General features: G+C 36.5%; 2 protein-coding genes across 5 annotated transcripts; one reads left to right on the forward strand and one right to left on the reverse strand.

Moving 5' to 3' along the window:
• Nucleotides 1–619: 619 nt before the first annotated feature.
• Nucleotides 620–13,723, forward strand: st13 (ST13 Hsp70 interacting protein). 4 transcript variants are annotated; one of them, XR_012400052.1, is made up of 13 exons: nt 620–718; nt 1,008–1,155; nt 1,432–1,483; nt 4,488–4,575; nt 5,069–5,142; nt 7,565–7,631; nt 8,137–8,221; nt 8,305–8,415; nt 8,520–8,776; nt 9,947–10,101; nt 10,187–10,277; nt 11,947–12,048; nt 12,851–13,723. XR_012400052.1 is itself a non-coding variant. In XM_073942496.1 (13 exons), the coding sequence occupies exons 2-12, from the start codon at nt 1,046–1,048 to the stop codon at nt 12,006–12,008; spliced, it is 960 nt and encodes a 319-aa protein (XP_073798597.1). In that variant the 5' UTR covers nt 620–718; nt 1,008–1,045; the 3' UTR covers nt 12,009–12,048; nt 12,851–13,723. The 4 variants fall into 4 exon arrangements, 2 of the variants coding, with proteins under 2 accessions (XP_073798597.1, NP_956063.1); XR_012400051.1 differs by having other exon boundaries at nt 10,187–10,259; nt 11,972–12,048; XM_073942496.1 differs by having other exon boundaries at nt 8,520–8,622; nt 9,985–10,101.
• A 1,233-nt stretch (nt 13,724–14,956) lies between these two features.
• rbx1 (ring-box 1, E3 ubiquitin protein ligase) lies at nt 14,957–20,799 on the reverse strand. Its single transcript, NM_001083544.1, has 5 exons — nt 20,687–20,799; nt 19,095–19,173; nt 18,186–18,256; nt 18,014–18,099; nt 14,957–15,155 (listed from the first exon to the last, which is right to left on the reverse strand). Exons 1-5 carry the CDS (start codon nt 20,762–20,764, stop codon nt 15,143–15,145), a joined length of 327 nt encoding a protein of 108 aa, NP_001077013.1. The 5' UTR covers nt 20,765–20,799; the 3' UTR covers nt 14,957–15,142.
• Between the last annotated feature and the right edge of the window lie 116 nt (nt 20,800–20,915).

A 20,915-nucleotide genomic window follows, 5' to 3' on the forward strand; every position in this document is an offset into this window, starting at 1 on the left:
TGTCACGCCCCATTGAAGACTCTGAGCTTTGATTGGTGTACTGGGAGAGACTGCTGAGCTCTGATTGGACAGCTCTGCTATGACAGCTATTAGGCGACTCTGAATGATGGAGGACCCTTCTTATTTATTTTTTCTTGAGAAATTCAACAGTTTGATTTATTATTTCTTTATTTGTTGTTTTATATATTTATATATATATTAGAAAAGTATCCCTAAATATATATTTATGCAGATTTAATCACCATAGTAGTTCTTGATCTATAATAAATGTGCAAATGTCTAACCAAAAACACAAAGATATAACAATTTTGGAATAATCTGTATTAAAACGCTAATGGTAATGTAACAAACATGTAACTCATGGGGTAAATGATTGCTAAGGTTATATCTATAATAATATGTATCGTTTTAAATACAAAGAGCAATAACAACAAATAAAATGGATTTAACAACCAAATAAAACATGCATAAAATAACAAATAAAAGGCTTTAGGAGTACATTTTCTCATATTAACTAGCACATTTTACTCCAAAATGAGCGCAATGCCTGAAGGCCCCCTGTTGTTTTGGTTTTTGTCATAGTAGCGAGTGCTTTAAATCGCGCCTGCGCAAAACTCGCATTCTCGCGTTCAGTGACTCGCGCGTGCAGAGCGAGTTCAATCTCGCGACCCTCAAATCGCTGCTGGGGAAGCGCGTTTTAGGGATTTTGCTCTTTCAGGTACGGCATTGTTGTTTTATTTTATCTACGAATGCATAATGATGAAGTCGATTGAACGAATAATTCCAATAATAACAAATTGCGCTCTCTCGCATTATTTCCAGAAGCTTCTATGCAGCGCGTGCGTTAATCCCCATACACACCACTAATTACTGATTTACAGCGATGTTGCACACAGTTTGATTGCAGTTTTTTGGCGTTGCTGCTGTGCATCATTTATTAGTCCTGCGCGCTGATCGAACATGTCATATGACCAGAATAATAAAACACGCTTCCTTGTTTTTTTCAGGATTGGTTTGCTCCGCTTGAGTTTGATTCGTGTGGAAAATGGACCCTCGGAAAGTGACAGAGTTAAAGGCCTTTGTGCAGTTGTGCAATGAGAATCCATCAGTGCTGCATCTGCCAGAGATGAGCTTCTTTAAAACCTGGCTGCTGGGGTCAGTGCCTGTTTTTGACTGTGTGTCCTGTATTGCTTTAACATGTTTTCCTTTATAATATTTGTAAAATGCGGAATTTGTTGTGAAATAAATATAGTAGGTTTCTGTGCCAAAGTTTGCTGCTTGTGCGAGCAGTCACACCCACAGCCTGCCTCACATGTGGCTCACAGAAAGTTCCAGTTTCAATTGTTTTAATTATTTTAATGGAGCGCACATACACGAGTAAAACATGGGCTGAATCGCCATTAAAAATGCTAATATTTTACTTTATTGTAGAATGGGAGCAAGTATACCATCACCAACAATGAATGACAGCTCATCATGCAAGGTAGGACACTAACGTTAAATAAACAGTTTATGGCCATAAAGTATGAATAAAAAAAACTGTATTTGAAATGTGGGTGTGTAAACTTTAATGTGTGTGTATTATTATTGTTAAGCATTTCAGACTTTTGTTTACTTGGTTTACAGAATATGCCCATTAACCCTTTAACTGCCCACTCTACAAAATGGTTGACCATGTTTTGACTGTTGTAAATAATGTTAAAGTCATTTAAAGAATGACTGTTTTAAATGATAATTTACACACACCACTGGTGGTTTACAAAAAAAATCAAACAAACAGTCCAGTTGCTCTACTACACTTTTTTTTTTTAATACTAAAGTATTTAGTATTCAAAAATGTTTTATTTTACACTTCATATTATGATTTTTCATAGTATATGTATTAATTCTAGTACTTTTACCATAAACTGACATATAAACCATTTGGTAGAGGCTTATGTTTTAGAAATTATGGCATCTGTTGGAAGAAAAAATGCATTGTTTGTTAATAGCGACATGCAGTCCAATAGTTTTTTCTTGGTGGAGCAGTTTAATGATGTAACAATTTATTTCTTCGAAAAGTCTTGTCAGGCTTATTTACAAAAAAAAAAATCAGTAAATTCAGGACATATTAAAATAGTTTATGGATCACCATGCAGCACCAGAATACTAATTAATTTTCTTTTTACATTTAGCCTTTTAAGGTCACGTTTACAATGTACGTTATATACATGTGCGATGAGATTAAGTGCATCTCGTGACTCAGTGCAATTATATCTCTTCAATATGACTCACACTAAACAATAAGTTACAGTAAAAATAACTGTAGATGATAAACAGTAGTGCAAAATAGGGGATGAGGGGGGGGTGAGGTGGAGTAATCAGTTATGAGGTAGAAAGAGAGATATATGAGATGTACTATGTAAATGTAAGATGATAGATAAATACTGCAAAATGGGGGATGAGAGGTGGGTAGGGTGAGGTGAGTAAACCATTTCTGAGGTAGAACAAGAGGCATATGAAATATGTAGATGTAAGATGATAAATAGCAGTGCAAAAATAGGGGATGAGAGCAGGGGGGTAGGGTGAGGTAAACTGTCCAGTCCATTTGCTTTTATCTATTTGTTGCTGGCCAGAAGTTTTGAATAATATTAATCGTAAAAGTGTTTGTATTTCAAGTGTCTTGAGTACACCTGTTCATCTGTGTTTTACTATGGACAGGTCAATATATTTTGTTTCATTTTTACATAAATATGCCTTTTTCACTTAGTGATGTTAAAATGTTAATTTTTTTGTTGTTGTTGTTGTTTACGTTAAAGTAGATACTTTTATTTTGTATGCTTTCTGTATATTGTATGGACACAAATGGGACGTCTCGTACTTTGTTTTATGAAGTACGAGTACTGAATGAAGACACGTGTGAATTCATAGTTTTTGGTCCAAAAGGTTCAGATTCTAATGGCAATCTGTTTTGCTTCCTGAACAAGTACATTCCTCTGTAAAAAGTCTTGGTGTCATCTTTGACTCTGAGGTAAAATTTGATCGACAAATTAATGCAGTTGTCAGAAATAGTTTTTTCTATTTTAGTTATATTGCCAAGCTGAAGTATGTCCTCTCCTTCATTGATTTGGAGAAGGTTGTTCATGCTTTCATCTCTTCTCGTCTGGATTATTGCAACACATTGTATCTGGGTGTGAGTCAGGCCTCTCTCTCGCAACTGCAGCTGGTCCAGAATGCAGCTGCCAGGCTCTTAACAGGCACAAAAAACGAGAACACATTACACCTGTAATGGTTTCTACATTGGTTGCCAATCCAGTTTAGAATTCAGTACAAAGTTCTGATGTATGTTTTTAAATCCCTCTATGGCCTGGCCCCTGAGTATATTTCTGAGCTAATTATTATACACCGGCCTGTAAGATCTCTTCGCTCTAAGGATCGTCTCTATTTGACAGTTCCACAATCGCGCTTAAAATATCAAGGTGATAGTTGCTTTTTCAGTAGCAGCTCCAAGAATCTGGAACGATCTTCTCTGATCTCCTCAAGAACAGCTCAAACTTTTGAGTCTTTTCAGAGGTCACTGACAACACACTTATTTTCTTTAGATTTTAATCATGTGATATGAGTGTATATTTGCTTGTTTTATGTGCAGCAGTTTGGTACCCATTGTGGTTTGTTGAAAGTGCTATAGAAGAGTGCAAGAGTTGAGTTGAATTTGTGTGAAGTCCTTGATCAGTTATGGATTAAAGACACAAACATAACAAATTTTTGAACTGGTACATATCTTCTTCACAGGGATAAAAAAAATTTGAAACTAGAAATTTGGATGTTGTTGTTTAATTATGGGATTACATGGTTTATATCTCTGTACTAGGATGACACATTTTGAAGATTTACCAATATGTTCTTTTTTTTCCTAAAGCATTTTTTCATCCTGTTGGAATCCTATCAGTGAAGTAAAAACCAAATATAGTTTCCTAAGTTTTAGATAAACTTTTGGTAAAAATGGTAAATAAAAATTTTACCATAACTTTTTTTCACCTTGCAAATAATTTGATGGAATTGTTGAGAAAAAGATAAAGAGAAAACATACACAATACCATGGTTTATTTATATTAAGGTTATTTGTGCTGCTAGTTTTATGGCGTTAAATTAAATGGATATTTTACTCAATAATGAAAGTTTAATCATCATTTACACAACCTCAAGGGGTTTTTCATTTAGAGTTTTTTTTTGTTGTTTTGTTTTTTTTAGATATTTTAAGATATTTTTTAAAATGTTGGAAAACTTGTAACTATTGACTAAGGTTGTATGAAAAAAAAAATCAAATCTACTATGGAAGTCAGTAGCTAAAACAGTTGGTTTCCAAAATTCTTCAAAAAAAAACTCTGTGGAGGATGAGCAATTGATGACAGAATTGTCTTATTTTGGGAGTGAACTTTTTTTTTTTCTTTTTTCTTTTTTTTTTTTACTAAAGCTTGATGTTGATCTGGGTTTTCATTTGTCTGTAGGGAAGCTGTCCATGTGATGGAGGCGCAAAAAAAGCAGCACCGAAACCCGAACCAGCCCCGCCGTCTGAGAGCGAGGAAAGCGAAATTGGTATGTTGACTCTAATATCTCTTTTAATATCTTCTGTTTGCTCCTCATATGCCATTTTGATATGCCGTCGCTTTGGCCTTTTTGTGGCTTCATAATAGCTCTGGTCTGTCTGTAAAACTTTTTCCAACTATTGGGGATTTCACTCATCTCACATTTGCTCTATATATACACTTAGGAAGCCAAAGAAACTGTTACGAGGACAAGTAGTCACTGATGTTTTGGTAGCTGTTGGAAATTTACTGAGATTTACTCCTGACAGCAGTGAGGCTACTTCATATGTTATAATTTAGTGTAACAGTGTTGAACTGAATGTTTTAGGTTAATGGGCTAGTAAAGGTCTACTCTGCATATCCACAATTTAGTCTTATTTGGTAAATATAGTCTCATTTTGGGTTTTATTGCTTGCAGACATTTCTGACTGGAGGAAATGTTCTTATTTTATAACTAGTGTTTCTGCTGTCATATAAACTTTATCTGGTATTAATTTCTTCAGAAATCGACAATGAAGGAGTGATTGAGCCTGACACAGATGATCCTCAAGAGATGGGGGACTTTGAAAACTTGGAGGTGAATAGACTGCTTTTTTTTTCTTTTTGTTTTAATCATTAAAGGCTTTCTATAATGCTGCAAATCAAAGGGTGCTTTCACACCTGTGAATCGATTCAGTTGTTCCGAAACGGAGATTTCAAATGTCGTGAAACTTCCTGCCCTACTCATAATTCTCTCTTTATATAGCCGTATGCCTATTATATATCCATAAAACACAGTGATACAACCGCGCACCTATCGTTTGCTTTCTCACTGCAATCGAGCCGAGACCACCTCATTCAAGCGATCTCGGAACGATTGATTTGGCGCGGATCCAAGAGCGATTGGTGGATTCACATATGCCAAACGAACCGCGCTAACTGGGCAAACGAAACAGGTTCTGAAACAAAAGTGTAGGTGTGAAAGCACCCTAAATTTCCATTTCTTTCTTTAGGACCCATTCTCTTTTCACTTTGAAAATGTACTGCAAGCACCTGTATATATGTAGCACAATTTTTATTGTCAGCAAGCTTATGACTTTCAGTAAATGCTCAGCCAGCATTAGACATTTTTTGTTTAGATATCTAATTATACATCTAAAATTAGGTGTCTTGGCTAAAATCTAAAATAAGAGAAAACCTGATATACAGTAGTCAACATTTGAAGTGGTTCATCACCTTTCAAAGTCGTCCTAAAAATATTGAACAACACCAATTCTTTTTTTAAGGACAGTTTTAAAAAACTTTTTTCATTCGCTTCAAATGTAACTACGTCTAACAATAGTCAGAAAATGGGCTAGTCAACAAAGAGACGGGAATGAATGGCTTCACCTGTACTAATCGACATCAAATAGATTGTTCGACATCTTTTAGATTTTCACTGACTGTCCAAATTAAAACTGTCCAATGTCTTGTTTTAGCCTAGATGTCTTATTAAAAATCTAAATTGATTGGTAGGTGTCCTCAAATCTTGTACTTTTGCAGTTAATAGTTTAATGGTGGTTTTAAAATTAAAAAATAGACCAAATATTACTGCAGCAAATTGTGACATAAAGGGGCTCAAAATCAGAATGATACCAGGGTCACAGTAAAGTTTAATTTTGCAAAGCAGTGAACTGTGAAACTTGTCGCACATATTGGCATTTAAAGTCTGTTGATTTGCATGCATATAAATGGAAGTCTATGGGGCGAAATGTGCAGAGCTTAAGTCCTGTGTAATCATAATAATCTCAGTTTTGACAATTACAGTTTGAGTCGTGATTTTCTAGTCACATTGTAGTAATAATAAATGCAGTGAAACATAATAACTTCAAGTGCAAAGAAGGTTTTTGAAGGTACTGTTGCACAAAATAGGTCAAAAGGAGCGTTTGTTCATTTTGGTAGTATAATTAAGATGAGACTAATACAAAAGCAGCATTATTAAATCCTAACTGCAGCTATATGAACATGCAGTGTGTGGAAAATAAGACTAAAAGCCAAAAGCTATTTTTATTTTCTTTACCAAAATATTATAAGCGGTTTTTAACAAGCCTCCACAATATATCCTGCTTGCTAATGCCAAATGTCACAAGGTTTTCTCTTAAGAGGAGACATTTTCTGCCTGGTGTTTTACTTTATCTTCACAACTTGGCAAACATGAGCATGCTCTCACTCTCTGAGCTGAGTAGGAAAAAGTACTGATGATCAAAAAGCAAATGCAAACGTGTAAATTGGGCTTTAGTGCTCAACTGTTCTACTCTATTCAAATGAACATGTAATACAGCCAGACAGTCGTTTAAACAGTTTGGTGTAGCGAAATTGACAATCAGGCATTCGAATTTGTAAATAAATGCTTTTATTTAAATCTGTGCCATATTACAAGTCAGATAATTAGAATTATTATGATTTTAAAAACAGTTTCAGCTTTTGAGCGAAGATTTTGAACTTGATTAGTTTATATTCTCAGTAACTTTATTTATATTATAATACAATAAGAGAAATGGACAGGGTCCGATAAATTAATTCAATGAACTGACAACTGACTTGTGCTTGTCAATGGGCAATAATCTCAAATAAAAGTGATATTCACTTCAACCGGTCGTATTTGAGCATATCATTATGCAGCAGGACTAAAATATAACCAAAACTAAAATACCCACACATTCAGTTTTTGAATAACCGGATAAGTCTGACACAGAGCTGACACTAAATTAACATTTAGTTATCCCAATCTAATTTGACCAATTGTGACCCTCAGATATCAACAGCCAAAGTGTTTAATGTGCTCATGTTTCCTTATTCACTAAAGACAACATTGATCCTAAGACTTTGGTATTGGGTTGCTTCTCCAAAAATGTAAACAACAGAGGATTTACTACTGTATGTCTGTTTGTGATGGTTTGGTAAATGCTCTAATCTAGTACTAGTCTAGTAAAAAGTGAAATTCTGCAAATGGCTTGATGAAACCACTTTTTTAATCTCAGGTCACAGAAGAGATGATGGACCAGGCCAATGAGAAGAAAACTGAGGCCATCGATGCGTTAGGAGATGGTGAGCTGTTTTGACTTTCTGAAATCTGTAGTAATCTAATTATAAGCCAGGTTTCCATGCTATTATGAAGTGCTTTTCAAAGTTTGCAAAAAATCAAATAGCCTAATTGCGAATTAGGTACTTTTCAATCAAGTTGTTTGAACAGCTCACTGTAGTATTGATAACCTAGTAACCAACAGTAAATAAGTCAAGCATAACAGAGACAGACGATTAGTCATTTGGAATTAATGTTTGCTACATTAAAGTTAATTCAGCAAATGTGTTTCCATTATTGGCATTAACCATTAAGTCCAAAACCAACTCAAGCAAGAATTTCTTTTGCAAACAAATGTATTTTTTTATTTAAAAATTTGGCATTTCTTCACTCATTTCTCATGCGATACTTTAGTGCAGATGGAAATCCAGCTGTTGTTCACATTTCTTTAATTGTGGTAATAATTAAACTGGTAGAATAAAGAAAGTGTTGGCTGCTTCTGAAAAATTCCTAAATGTTCTCCTTTCTCAGGTGATCTACAAAAAGCTCTAGACCTCTTCACTGAGGCCATCAAACTCAACCCAAAATTGGCCATTTTGTACGCCAAAAGAGCCAGGTATCGACCAATCACTTTGGATTTTGCAGATCTGCCTTCTGGTTGCCTGTGTGGTCGATAACCTGTTTCTGTTTGTGTCCTAGTGTTTATGTGAAGATGCAGAAACCCAACGCTGCCATCAGAGACTGTGACCGGGCTATCAGCATCAACCCAGACTCTGCCCAGCCGTATAAATGGAGAGGGAAAGCACACAAGTAACAGACTAATGGCTACGTTTCTGTGGAAGAGCTGAGATATCTGGCTTGACCTTACATTTGTTTTGTTTTTTTATTGCTAATGAAAAGCATTGGTTTCACAGGTTGCTTGGCCATTGGGAGGAGTCTGCTCGAGATTTGGCCATGGCCTGTAAGCTGGACTATGATGAAGAGGCCAGTGCCATGCTCAAAGAAGTCCAGCCAAAGGTATCTATGCCAGAAACATTTGATTGCAGCCCTTCCACAAAGATTTCTAAGCTGGTGGAATCATTTTTTGGAGAATGGTTTGTTGGTATCTGGGAAATTCTTTAAAAAGGCAGGGATCACCAAGATTGACCCTGGATGGCCAGTTTCCTGCAGAGTTGAGCTCAAACACAACAGAACAAGCTTATCAAGGTCTTACCAGTGCTGTGTCCTAATATGCTTACTATCCATCCTAAATGGTATTCAAAAATAGAATTAGTATGTCTCAAATCGTAGTACGTTGAAAAGAGTATGCCAAAGGTTCCCGGATGGTTTACTATTTCCGGTAAAGGAATTTAAGTGTAGAAGCGTCCATACTCCAACTGCTGATATTGCCCACAGTACATTGTGTGTTGGACGTGAATTCGATTAGAACTACAAACGCGAAAAGTGTAAATAAACTACAAACATAATTGACATGCGATGATTGACAGGGCTCAGCAACACAACGATCTGTTAACGAGGAAGTAGTGTCCCAAAGTTTGCGTACTCTTACGCCCCATTCACACGGGGCTTCAACGTCAATGCTTGACTGAAGACGTGTCTGAAGTTGGGGCTAAAGCGATCGTCATAGCAGCATCAGCCAATGAAATTCAGTCAGCAATAGGCCACTGTCTAGCTGGTGTATTTGCATACAGCGATCTGATTTGCTGACGCTTCCGTCGGCGCTTAAAGTTGAGCTAGTCCCAACTTCTGCAGCGAGCACGGATCCATAATGCAGTTCGGCTGACGTCACCTATTCAAAGTGAATGGGAAGCGTTGATGCTGACGCCCCGTGTGAATGGGGCGTTATGTTACACACTCAAAAGTATATATTTTTCCTTCACAAAAAAAGTACATACTTTTAGGGCTTTTGCGAATTGGGACGCAGCATATGTATACTTGAAGCTTGAGGAAAGTTAGAGCTAATCTCTGCAGGACACTCAAGGACTTCCAGGATTACGTTCGGTGACCCTGCTACAAAGTGAGTAATTCAACCTACAAATAGGTCTAGGTTTTAAAATGATTTAGAAAATGAATAGAATATGGTATTATAAATGCCAGGCCAGCAAATAGATTTGTTGTCCACCTTTGTTGTTTTGGTTGTGTTGTGCGCATGTCAATTTCTTTCTTTTTTTATTTAAATGGTGGGTGAGTAAAGGATGATAATTTTTGGGTGAACAATGCTTTAAAGTATGACTTTAAATTCTACTTAATAATTGAAAGTCAACACTACTAACTGGATGATTGTGTAAAAACAATGGTCAAGTAAGTCTAAGCTGAAAGCAAACAACAAGAAGCAATTTAGAATGCTTCTCATGATGTGATTTCATGTCTCGCTCGCAGGCCAACAAAATTATTGATCACCGGCGCAAATATGAACGCAAGCGCGAAGAACGAGAGATCCGAGCCCGACAGGAGCGAGTGAAGAAAGCGAGGGAGGAGCACGAGAGAGCACAGCGGGTAAAGAAATCAATACTTTTACACTGACAGGCCTGAATCGGCATTTTTTGCAGAGTCAGAACTGATCACGTTTGTGTGTGTGCAGGAAGAGGAAGCCAGACAACAGGCTGGAGGTGGAGGAGGAGGAGCCGGAGCAGGAGGATTCCCAGGATTTCCAGGTACTGGACTATACACATGTATATGTGTACATAATTTAATAAACCATGTTGTTCATAAAGCTGCCATGGCGCTTAACCCTTAAACGATCTAATTTGATTTGAAGTGATCTGACATTACTGTGTTTTGTTGTTTCACATCCTCGAAACGACGATCAGCAAGGCTGCTATTGGCTGGTGTCAAAACTGCAGTGAAATGTCATCATTTGATTAATATTCAGTTTTCAGCCATGTAAACAAAATAACGAAATTCGTAGTAGATAAAATGGGTTGTTAAATAATAAGCAATAGCTTTCGACATTTGTTGAAGACTGTACAGGCTTTGCACTGTCAAGAGTATTATTTAGCAATGTATTTAGTTTTAGAGTGGATTTTCTATGTGACAGTATTCAAAATTCATAATCACATGACTTGAGGCATAACTGGCTACTTTAATAAAATTTGCATCAAAGGCATTTTGATATTTGAGAAGTGTCTGCATCAAATCACCTGCATACAAGCTGTCAACATCACCTGCACATGATTCTATAAATTATATAATTATTCCTTCACAAAAAAAAACTCTCAATTAGAATACAGTGGTCCCTCGCTATGATGTGGTTCACTCTTCACAGCCTCAGTTTCAACTATTTGTTTTTGTGCAATTTGACATGTTTTTTTTTTTCTAAAACGCATTGTGTTCTGTCCTGATTAGCTGTAGACCATTGTCAATTTTCTCCGTGCTGTGTCTCCTGTAATGTGTGGCAGAATTTACATTAAATCTGCGATCATTAGCAGTGTGACTCTAAAGTGCTGTACTGTATGTTTGCATATTTTCTCCGACAGCTCTATTACAGACAGCTGTGTTTGGTCAGGGTTGCAGCTGAAATTTGCAGGAAGATAGCTCTCCAGAAACAGGGCTGTTGGCCCCTGTTGTAGACTCTCTAAAATGTCCAAAAATGTTGTCTTTGAACCCCTTAAGAAGGTTTCCACTAGGGCTGGTTCGATAAATGATATTACATTGAATCATGATAAATTTATGTCAATAACAATGATAAAATTAAAGTTTGTTGATATTAGAGAAGTACCGCATTTTTGGCCACTGAAAGTGTTATGCCTTTTTGATGAACCCTCTAATTTTTGTGACTTCAGTCATTGTTGGGTACTGTTTTAAATCTGGAAGTATTAACATCTTGTATCGAAATGTATATCGTTATAGTTCAATATGGAAAATAATTATTGAGATTGAATTTTTTGCCATATCGCCCAGCCCTAGTTTCCACCCCTTGACCTTTATTTTGGAATATTTCTCTACATCTTTATTTCGGAGTTACTTTACAGTTTTGATTTATTAGCTTAAATAAATCTAAAAAATAATTTTACAGTATGGTTAATTTTCCCAGTTGAATAGAATAAAATATGTCCTGTAAGAAAATATCAGCAGTTGAAACGTGCTTTCAGCATCTTTTTTTTTTTTTTAAATGACGCAGTCTAAACCTCTGTTTATATGAAATAAGCTGCTCCAGAGCAGGTTTGAGTTACAGAAGAATGAAACTATCCTGGATTGTCAAATCCAGCTAAACTGAGTAATCTATGTATAGACAACAGAACCAAAATGTTTATTTAATACATTGTGTGATTTACTGCAGTAACAGATTAAGATATGAATGGCTGGATTTATCATCTGTCCTCTTATGCGAAGTGCTGTCAGCTGATGTTGTTTTGTGCTTCTTCAGGAGGTGCCGGTTTTCCAGGTGGAATGCCTGGATTTAACAACCTATTTAATGACCCAGAGGTCCTCATGGCTATGCAGGTAGTTAACCAAATCATAACCATGTCTAAATCTCTCTCTCTGCATTACACCACTAATTGAGGCACAGTCTAAGTTTATTTGTCAACTGTAGTTCTGCTCCAGAGATATACAACTTAAGTAACTACTGTACACACAATCTTTTGGGATAAACGTTCAAAGTCAAAACGGTTCACTTAAAGGGAGAGTTCACCCAAAACTAAAAGTTGTAAAATGGTTTGTCTTTCTTCTGTTAAAAACAAAGAGATATTCTGGAGAAAGCAGGAAACCAGTGACTTCTTTAGTAGGAAAAACAAATACTATGGAAGTCAATGGCTACATGTTTTTAGCCTTCTGCAAAATATCTTTCTTTGTGTTCGACGGAATAAAGAAACTCCTAAAGGTTCAGAAGCATTTGAGGGTGAGTAAATACAAAGATAAATCGCCATTTGGGGTGAACTATCCCTTTAAATGCTTTTACTAGAGTAAACTGATACACTAAAAGCATCTCGCACAAAGATTCGCCTGAAAGCCAACAAATAAATAATGTATTGACTAAACCTACCAAACCCTGTCATATGTCCAGATTAAACCCTATTCAATTAGTTACATTTTCTTTTTTTGTGCCAGATTCCATTTTACCTGCTAAAATTCATTTATCCAGTTAATTTTTTTTTTTTTCTAAATGTCATTTCACTGTTAAAGCAGAGAAAAATTAATCTAAATAATCCAGACGCATGCCTTATTCATGTTACATTCCAGAGCATCTCGGCTCGCTGTAATCTCAGCATGATGCTAAATTGTTAATGCATTGTCATTTTTCCAGGACCCAGAGGTGATGGCAGCGTTCCAGGATGTGGCGCAAAACCCCGCCAACATTGCCAAGTACCAGAGCAACCCGAAAATCATGGCCCTGATCAACAAACTCAGCTCCAAATTTGCCGGCCCTCAGCCCTAAACTATAATAATAATGGCAAAAAGAGTTCATGTCCGGTTCCAATACTCTGCTGTAGCTTTTTCACTCTGGGTTTCTTGCCGTAATTTACCAACAGCGCTTAGCTGGAGATACTGACTGTTTACGAAAGCAGAAGAAACTATGAAAGAGTATCGGAACTAGGCCAGAGAGATGGGAGGGGTGCGGGGTGTCGACTGAGAGACGCATGACGCAATTACAATCGAGTTTATTTTCTAAACGTTTTGTTGGGAATGAAGTATTTTTGTGGGCTTCACCGAGCTCAACATATTTAGCACTTGATTTTGGATTGGAGAGACTATTCTAGCTGCATTTAACAAAAGCAGTCGATCATTCCTGACGTTTAGTCTATTAACCATCACAACATTAGACTGGAGAACTGCTCTGATGTTGGGTTGCTTGCTGCAGATTGATCAAGTCTAGTAGGTCTATGTTTGGCTCAAGACTGGGTTTAGACTAAAATCTTTTTTTTTTTTTTTGTCTAATCAGTCTTTCACTTCCCGGGTTTCCCTTAAATGGTATTTCATTATTTTTGTTATCATTATTATTCATCTCCTCTCCCTCTGTGTAATCTGACATTGTTTTCTTAATTCATTGTTTCTCTCTTGTCAATGCAAAAGCATTCAATTCAATCATAATCGACTTTCTCATCGTGGCAAATTTGCATCTTATGGAATTTCATGATGATTTCATTCAATAAACATTTTGGTTGTTGCAAATCTAAAATGTGTTTATTTACTGTTTATTTAAATTGGCAACCAATTCTATTATGGTCATTTTTCCTACAGTTGATGTCAGTGTTTACTAGTTTACAACATTCTTCAAAAAATGAGAACAAAACTTTTAACTGCAATGCAAACTGAGTCCCTTTACCTGTCAGGGTCTACGAGATTCTTTATATTCTTTGTTAATGCAACCAGCTCAAACAGGATTTCTGTGCATTTTGGTGCAGCTTTCTATAATTCAAAGCTTTTAAATGGGTATTAAATCAGAAAATAAAGGCTTGAATTACAGCTGTATACTGTTACAGGCACTGCTAAAATTTTAGACTTTCCTTACTATTTTTTCCAAAGCAAATTTTTAAGCATCTCAAATCAAGATGTGTACATGAGATACTAAAAATCTTGTAACAAGTAAACAATTAAGCTTAAAAGGGCAAATCTGTTCACTTGAATAGTCTTTTTTTTTTATCCTCCGGAGCCCACTGGCAGCTGTTTTTGTGCTTGGATATGAGGTGTTTGTTGGGCTGCTTGCAGCTATATTATTATTACATTCATTTTAAACAGTTTCACTAAAGTAATTTTGTTCTCAAGTAAATGTTTTCTGATTTAAGAATCTTTAGACAAAAAAGGGATTGTTTTTCAAAAATCTATTTTATAATGGCTATTTTCCTAATCCTGCGATGTGACTATTGCGAATGGTCACACTGCGATATCAATGCCAAAACTTTTATTGTGCAGCCCTATTGTCTATTACCATGGACATTCTGGAAAAACATGCCTTTTAGGACAACCATCAAAATGAAAGAAATTCTGACCTTTGAAACAAGTTTAAAAAAAATCATTTCCTAAACATTCAAAACAGAGTAGATTAGCAAATCTCTTAGCTCACAGACACAAGGTAAAAACCAAAAGCAAAATGCGGTTTGTATGAACAATTGAAACCAAAACATGAACATGATTCTTTCTTTGCTAGAAAGAATCAAAATAAGACAACACTTACCTTGTGCCAGTAACATGAGTGCACAGAAAGCAGGACTCTGGAGGACCACATTGTTTCAATCCTAATCAAACACACCTGATCCTGATAATCAGGCCCTTCCCCATTACTAAGCATTTATTTTAAATGCATGAGCTGATCTAAACCTGCTTCTTCCCTCAGTTTTTTTATTTTTTGTTTCAAAATCTGGACTGAAAAGGTTTGGCTTAATGATAAAAAAAAATAATAATCAGGCAAAACTTGATTTAGAGGGAATTTATTGATAATTTGCATCACTGAATCCTGCACACAGCACAGAAATAAAAAAAAAAATCATAACTAGTATTCCAATTTAGACCGGCTAGTCTTCAACAGGGAGAAATTGTGATGGAGCTCAGGAAAGGACATCTTGGAAGGGAACACAAACACAGATCTGCAGATACACGTCTAATGACCATACCTGAAAAACAGCAACAACACAGCTATGAATATTTACAACCAGACAGAGACCGGTAGCAAGACAAAAATCTTTAAAATATTAGGGATATCTTTCAATAAGGATAATTAAATCAGAATTTACAAAGGTTATTTTGCTAGACCACATTGAGGCTGCGCTAAATGAACAATTAATAAGTGCAAGTTAATCCATTAAAAAAAAAAATAATTGTTATGATAATCCTTAATCAATATATGGAAGGGCAGTTCTTCTCTGATGATGTCAGTTTGATGACTTGGGCAAAATATGCTTGCGCCCATTTCACACCACAAGCGGGAGCAGCACGTGTTTTTTCAGCGTCCATGTTAACAGATTAGAGCTTTCATACAGCATGCAAAAGCAGCACGTCAACATGGAGCATGAGCGTCGCTGAAGCAGCAGTGCCGTGATAGTTTCGGCGCTTGGGTTGATTATTGCCACGCTGCCCGCGCTCTAATAAAGTGACAGTGCATTGATAATGACCAAAAACATTGAATGACAGTGAAAAGTAGCAATTTTACCCAATAAATGCATCAATAATATCCACTGATTTTTATAGTCAATATAAACGATTAAAAGCGGCAACAAATATTTACTTTTAGGCCAGAACTACAAAACCAAATTTAAAACTATTTTAGCATCAGTTTTGCTTAAGCTGCACACTAGTTTGATCATGTATAAATATTACGATTATAACTATATTGTATAAACATTATCATAAGTATAGGCCTACATCATCCTGACATTTAAAAACAATCCACCTTAAACAGTGCAACAGTGCCCCTTAAAGACATGACACTCCTCATACAGCTTAAGAAGCAAACAGCTCTTTAGGATCTACATAACTTATAAAAAATAAAGAGTTGCAGGTAAGAAAACAGCATAGGAGACAGTTGCCGCGGGCATTGAGTAAAAAAAAAAAAAAAAAGTAACTGGAAAGAAAAGATAGATCGATCTGTGCAGCATATGTCGATCCGCTGCACGCTGCAGCTAGTGTCAAAGACAAACGCCTGTGCGCTGCTCACGCTCTGCTCGCGCTTGCAGTGTGAAACTGGCATAAATCAGGCGTCAGCCATGCGCCTCCAACTATTAGTTTGATCAGAGTGAAAGGAAAAAAAGGAGCAAAAAATAAAAGCCTGCCCTCTACTAAATATAAAACACACCATCATTATACTGAAAAGTCTGCAGAAGGTGAGTCCAGTTCCTGTCAACCCTCCTGGACATGAGCATTATTTGTCTTTTTCACTTTATTGTTCTAATGAAACATTCTGGCAGAAAGGTTTTCTTTTTCCTCCTCATTCACTTTCAGAAATCTATTTTATACAGTGGCCTGTTGAGCAAATCATTTCCTACATGTTTTCTGTAGGAAAATCTAATCTACAATTATAATGATGTGCTTGTTTGGCATTGTACTGGTTTCATCAGACATTGTTTTCTATGCTTTATTGAGTTGTAAGTATTTACAGCTTTAGATGTACATCAGATTAACACTCAAAATCACCATTGTCTGTGGATAAAAAGTGTTGAATAAATGTAGAGAAATACTTCATTAGCCATTCATTAAGACATTAGAAAGCAATGCAAATGGTGTACACCCCACATCTAGTGAATATGGAGCAATTTCAGACACGGCTCCTGTCTTAATGGAATAGTTCATGCAAAAATGAAAATGTGTTATCCTCTACTTTTAGCCCCGTTTGAGTTTCTTTTTTCCGCTGAAAACAAAAGAAGCTTTACTGATAAATGTTGGTGGAAAGCAGCCATTGACTTCCATAGTGTTTTTTATTTTATTTTTGTTCATACTATAGATGTAAATGCTTGTTTTTTCCCCTAAATTCTTCAGATTATCTTGTTTGTATCGAGAAGAAGAAAGAAAAACTAATTTAAGTGTAGAACCACTTGAGTGTGGGGAAACAGAGGAAATTTTAAATCAGTGAGAAAGTTTATCAGGCCCACTGTTCATTCACTGTTTGGGCAGTTGGCCAGAGCTGCACTCCAATTTGGGCTTTAGGTTTTGTTTTGCATCCATGCACTAGCGCTGACAACAATCATTCACTTGCTTTTCACACTGATTGAACATACAGATACTGCTGTTTTGATTTGTTATTTACAATTGTGTTAGGATAAATATTATTTTGGACTTTATTTCACTGTGTCGTCTCCCCTAATGCTACATCTTTGAGCCAAGTGTAACAAAGCAGCTGATAGGTTTAGAAATCTGTGCTAATGAATGGATCATTGCATCACTTAAATGATTCATTCAAAAATAGATTCATTCAGGAATGAAACTAAACTGTTTAGTTTGTTTTAAATATTGTCTGCTGTGGTACAGGAAATAAAGTACAATACTGCATCTAAAATATAGCTGACTCATTAACTTACATTACATATTCAAATCTTCTGACTCTACAATGGAAGATTGGAAGAACAATGCTTTAAATCTATTTTTTATGTTTTGTGCCAAGTAGCTGTATAATAAGTGGAATAAAGTACAACCAGGCAGGCATCATCACAGAATAAAGCCTTTAATCCACAAAGAATGTTGGGCTTGATTCTGTGATAACCGTCTGGATGTACTTTATCCCTTACATCATAGGTCTCCAACTCAATTCCTGGAGGGATTCCACAGATTTGCTCCAACCATAATCAAACACAGCTGATCCATATAATTAAGGTTCAAGACTACTCTTGAACACTTTCATTAGTTGGATTAGCTGTGTTTAAATAGGGTTGGAGCAAAACTGTGCAGAGCTGCGGCTCTCCAGGAATTGAGTTTGAGACCTATCCCTTACACGAAGCTTGTGAATTTGACTTGATTTGAATGAAGAATCAAAAAGACTTACTTCTGAAACTCCCACTCTCTGTTGTCCAGTGGACACACTTGTCTGGTCTTCAGCCAGCGGGAGATGCAGTGGAAATGAAAAGCGTGCTGCAGACACACACAAAAACAAACACACCAGCATTACACCAGCACCAAACAAACCCAGAGCTCAAAGTGTGTGTGATTATACTCACATTGCAGACTCCCCAGGCCACCGTACACTCCTCTGAGGTGGCAGACGCCTGATTGGCCTGACACTCAATACCTGAAGCAAACACAAGAGTTACAGATCAGCTACAGCTCATCTAGACCAGTGGTTCCCACAGTGGGGGTTAAACTTTGACACCTTTACAGCTTTCACATACATTAAAAATAATACAGGCTACAACAGAACATGGAGCAAGCTCTCACAGTGGCAATCTCTAAAATTAAACAATGAATAGATTTGGGCCTACTGGTATGTGTGCAAGGTTTAAATATTCATCACCACCTTAGAGAATATTGGGGGGTCGTGAGTAGGCATGGGCCAGTATAAGATTCTGACGGTATGATTACCTCGGAAATAAATTTCACAGTATCACAGTATTGAGTACCTCACAGTATTGAGTATTTCACAGTATCACAGTATTGAGATAACTGCTCTAAAATATAATCTTTTTAAATATCTGGGTACAAAACAAAACCCTTTTCCCCTTTGTACACACTATATGTAAATTTGGGAAACATATAAAATGTTTTGGAGAAGTAAACATGTCAGGCTAAATAATTCTAATGAATTATTGACTTCTGCTGTCTTCATTTGTTTTAAAAAAATCTGATTATTTTTACAATTTAAAAATGGCATCTTTGGATATCTTTTCTGGAGATACTACTGTCCTAAAAATAAAAAGTAAAAAAAAGATCGAACTCATACCTTAGGAACGGTATAGGAGAAAATTTTGAAGGCTTTAAAACCTTGACCTTTCCAAACCTTGATATACATTGAACACGGTTTTCATCCCACGGCTAGGCGCGAGTCACTGGCATTGTTATTTTGGGGGTCGTGGGCTGAAAACACCTGATCTAGACTAAACCTAAAAGACTAAAGCAGCTGTTATACTTACAGAGGTCCATAATGTGATTTCTGCAGATGGCACAGTTGTCCACTACAATGTCCCATGCCCACAGAGCCACAGCGTTCCACTGCAAGACAAGCAGAGTTTATAATCATAATCTTTATTAAAAATGCTAACAGCACCTTTTCTCTTAATGACACATGTACAGACACAAACTAAGCCTAAATATCCTCCACCAATGAGCAGCGCTTCCACTCAGTTATACATCATAATGAGGAAGAAAAGAAGCCAGCAGCCATAACATTTGTAAAGGAACATAGTGAAAATAAGTTGTGAAAACAGTATGCGAGTACAGTATGAAAACTTATTTTAAAAACATTTTTTAAAAAGTATATCTAAATTCAAACCGTTCACGGTGATCGTTTTGAATCCAGATTACAAATTGGTAATCTGGAAACCAACTACAATATTCCACAAAAAATATACATTCAGAAAGGGTTTATGATGCCTGAAACTGTTGGAATTGAACATTGAGAATGAGCTTGCAACGCCTCACACTGTTGGAAACAAATATTTGAAACAAGTTTGCAATACTAGAAACTGTTAAAAATCAAGCATTTGGAGGGTGTTTTCAATGGCTGACATTGTTGAAATCAATATGAAAATGAAATGGAGTAACATTAGGTATAATATCTGTCTATAACACAGGTGTCAAACTCCAAAAGGGTCAAGTTCCAAAAGGGCCGCAGCTCTGCACAGTTTAGTTCCAACCCTAATTAAACACACCTGATCAAACTAATAGAGTCCTTCAGGCTTGTTTGAAACCTACAGGTAAGTGTGTTGGAGCAGGGTTGGAACTAAACTGTGCAGGGCTGCGGCCCTCCAGGAATTGAGTTTGACACCCCTGGTCTATAACATTCAAACATGTCCGTACCTAGCTTTTAAAAAGGATGCACACAAGTCAAAATTTACTTAAGTAATAAGTATAACATAATTTATTGTACATTGTATACACTTATAGAATGTTCAATTCCGTGTGTAATATGTGAAATTCACTAAAATGTTTGCATCGAACTTTGAGGGGGGTAAATGTGTTTAAATGGAATGTTCGGAATGTCACTATGGTGACTAAAAGTGATGGAAACGAACGTTGGGAACATGTAAATGACGTCTACCGATAATCGAATAGAGCGTTCGGAATGCGTCTATGAACCTCAAACGGTTAGAATCGAATGTGCTGTAAGCGGCTGCAGTGTCCACAAATCTTGCCTAAAAAACTCGCCAAGGTCTGGGAATGATCAGCGCTGTATTTCGTTCTTTAGTGGCCTACTTCAATAATCTCTGGGATTACGCTGCAGAATTTATCGGAGTTCAAATAAGAAGCACATTGGGCGAGCATGTAACATATTTTTGCTTGACATTAGCTTGTACTCATTTTTGTGACACTTTATGAGGTTTTTGTAAACATGAAAAGCATAGAGGCCGGTGATTAAAATGATGATGTGAAAGAGCAGCGCGGCTAATGCTAACTGGGTTTAACACACCGCGGTGAAAGAGTGTTATTTTAATTTTAAAGAGACTAAACGGATGTGAACAAACAGTTGACAGCAATCATTAACGTGAACTTCACAATTACTTACCTTTTTCACTTCAAATCGCTTTTTACTGGCTCCGCTGTTAGCTCCACTTGGGGTGTCCACATCCATCGCGGCCGCCATGTTTGCTAATGTCTGATGATCTCGCGAGAAAGAGTGAGAGTGAACAGCTACTCGGTTTATAATCTTTTACATGTAAACGTGTGAATTAAAGCAATTGTGTATACTATGATGTTTTTAATATCATTCATATATTTTTTTTTATTCCAGTTTA

Source organism: Danio rerio, chromosome 3 (assembly GCF_049306965.1).
Source record: "Danio rerio strain Tuebingen ecotype United States chromosome 3, GRCz12tu, whole genome shotgun sequence".
In the NCBI taxonomy this organism is placed as follows: domain Eukaryota; kingdom Metazoa; phylum Chordata; class Actinopteri; order Cypriniformes; family Danionidae; genus Danio; species Danio rerio.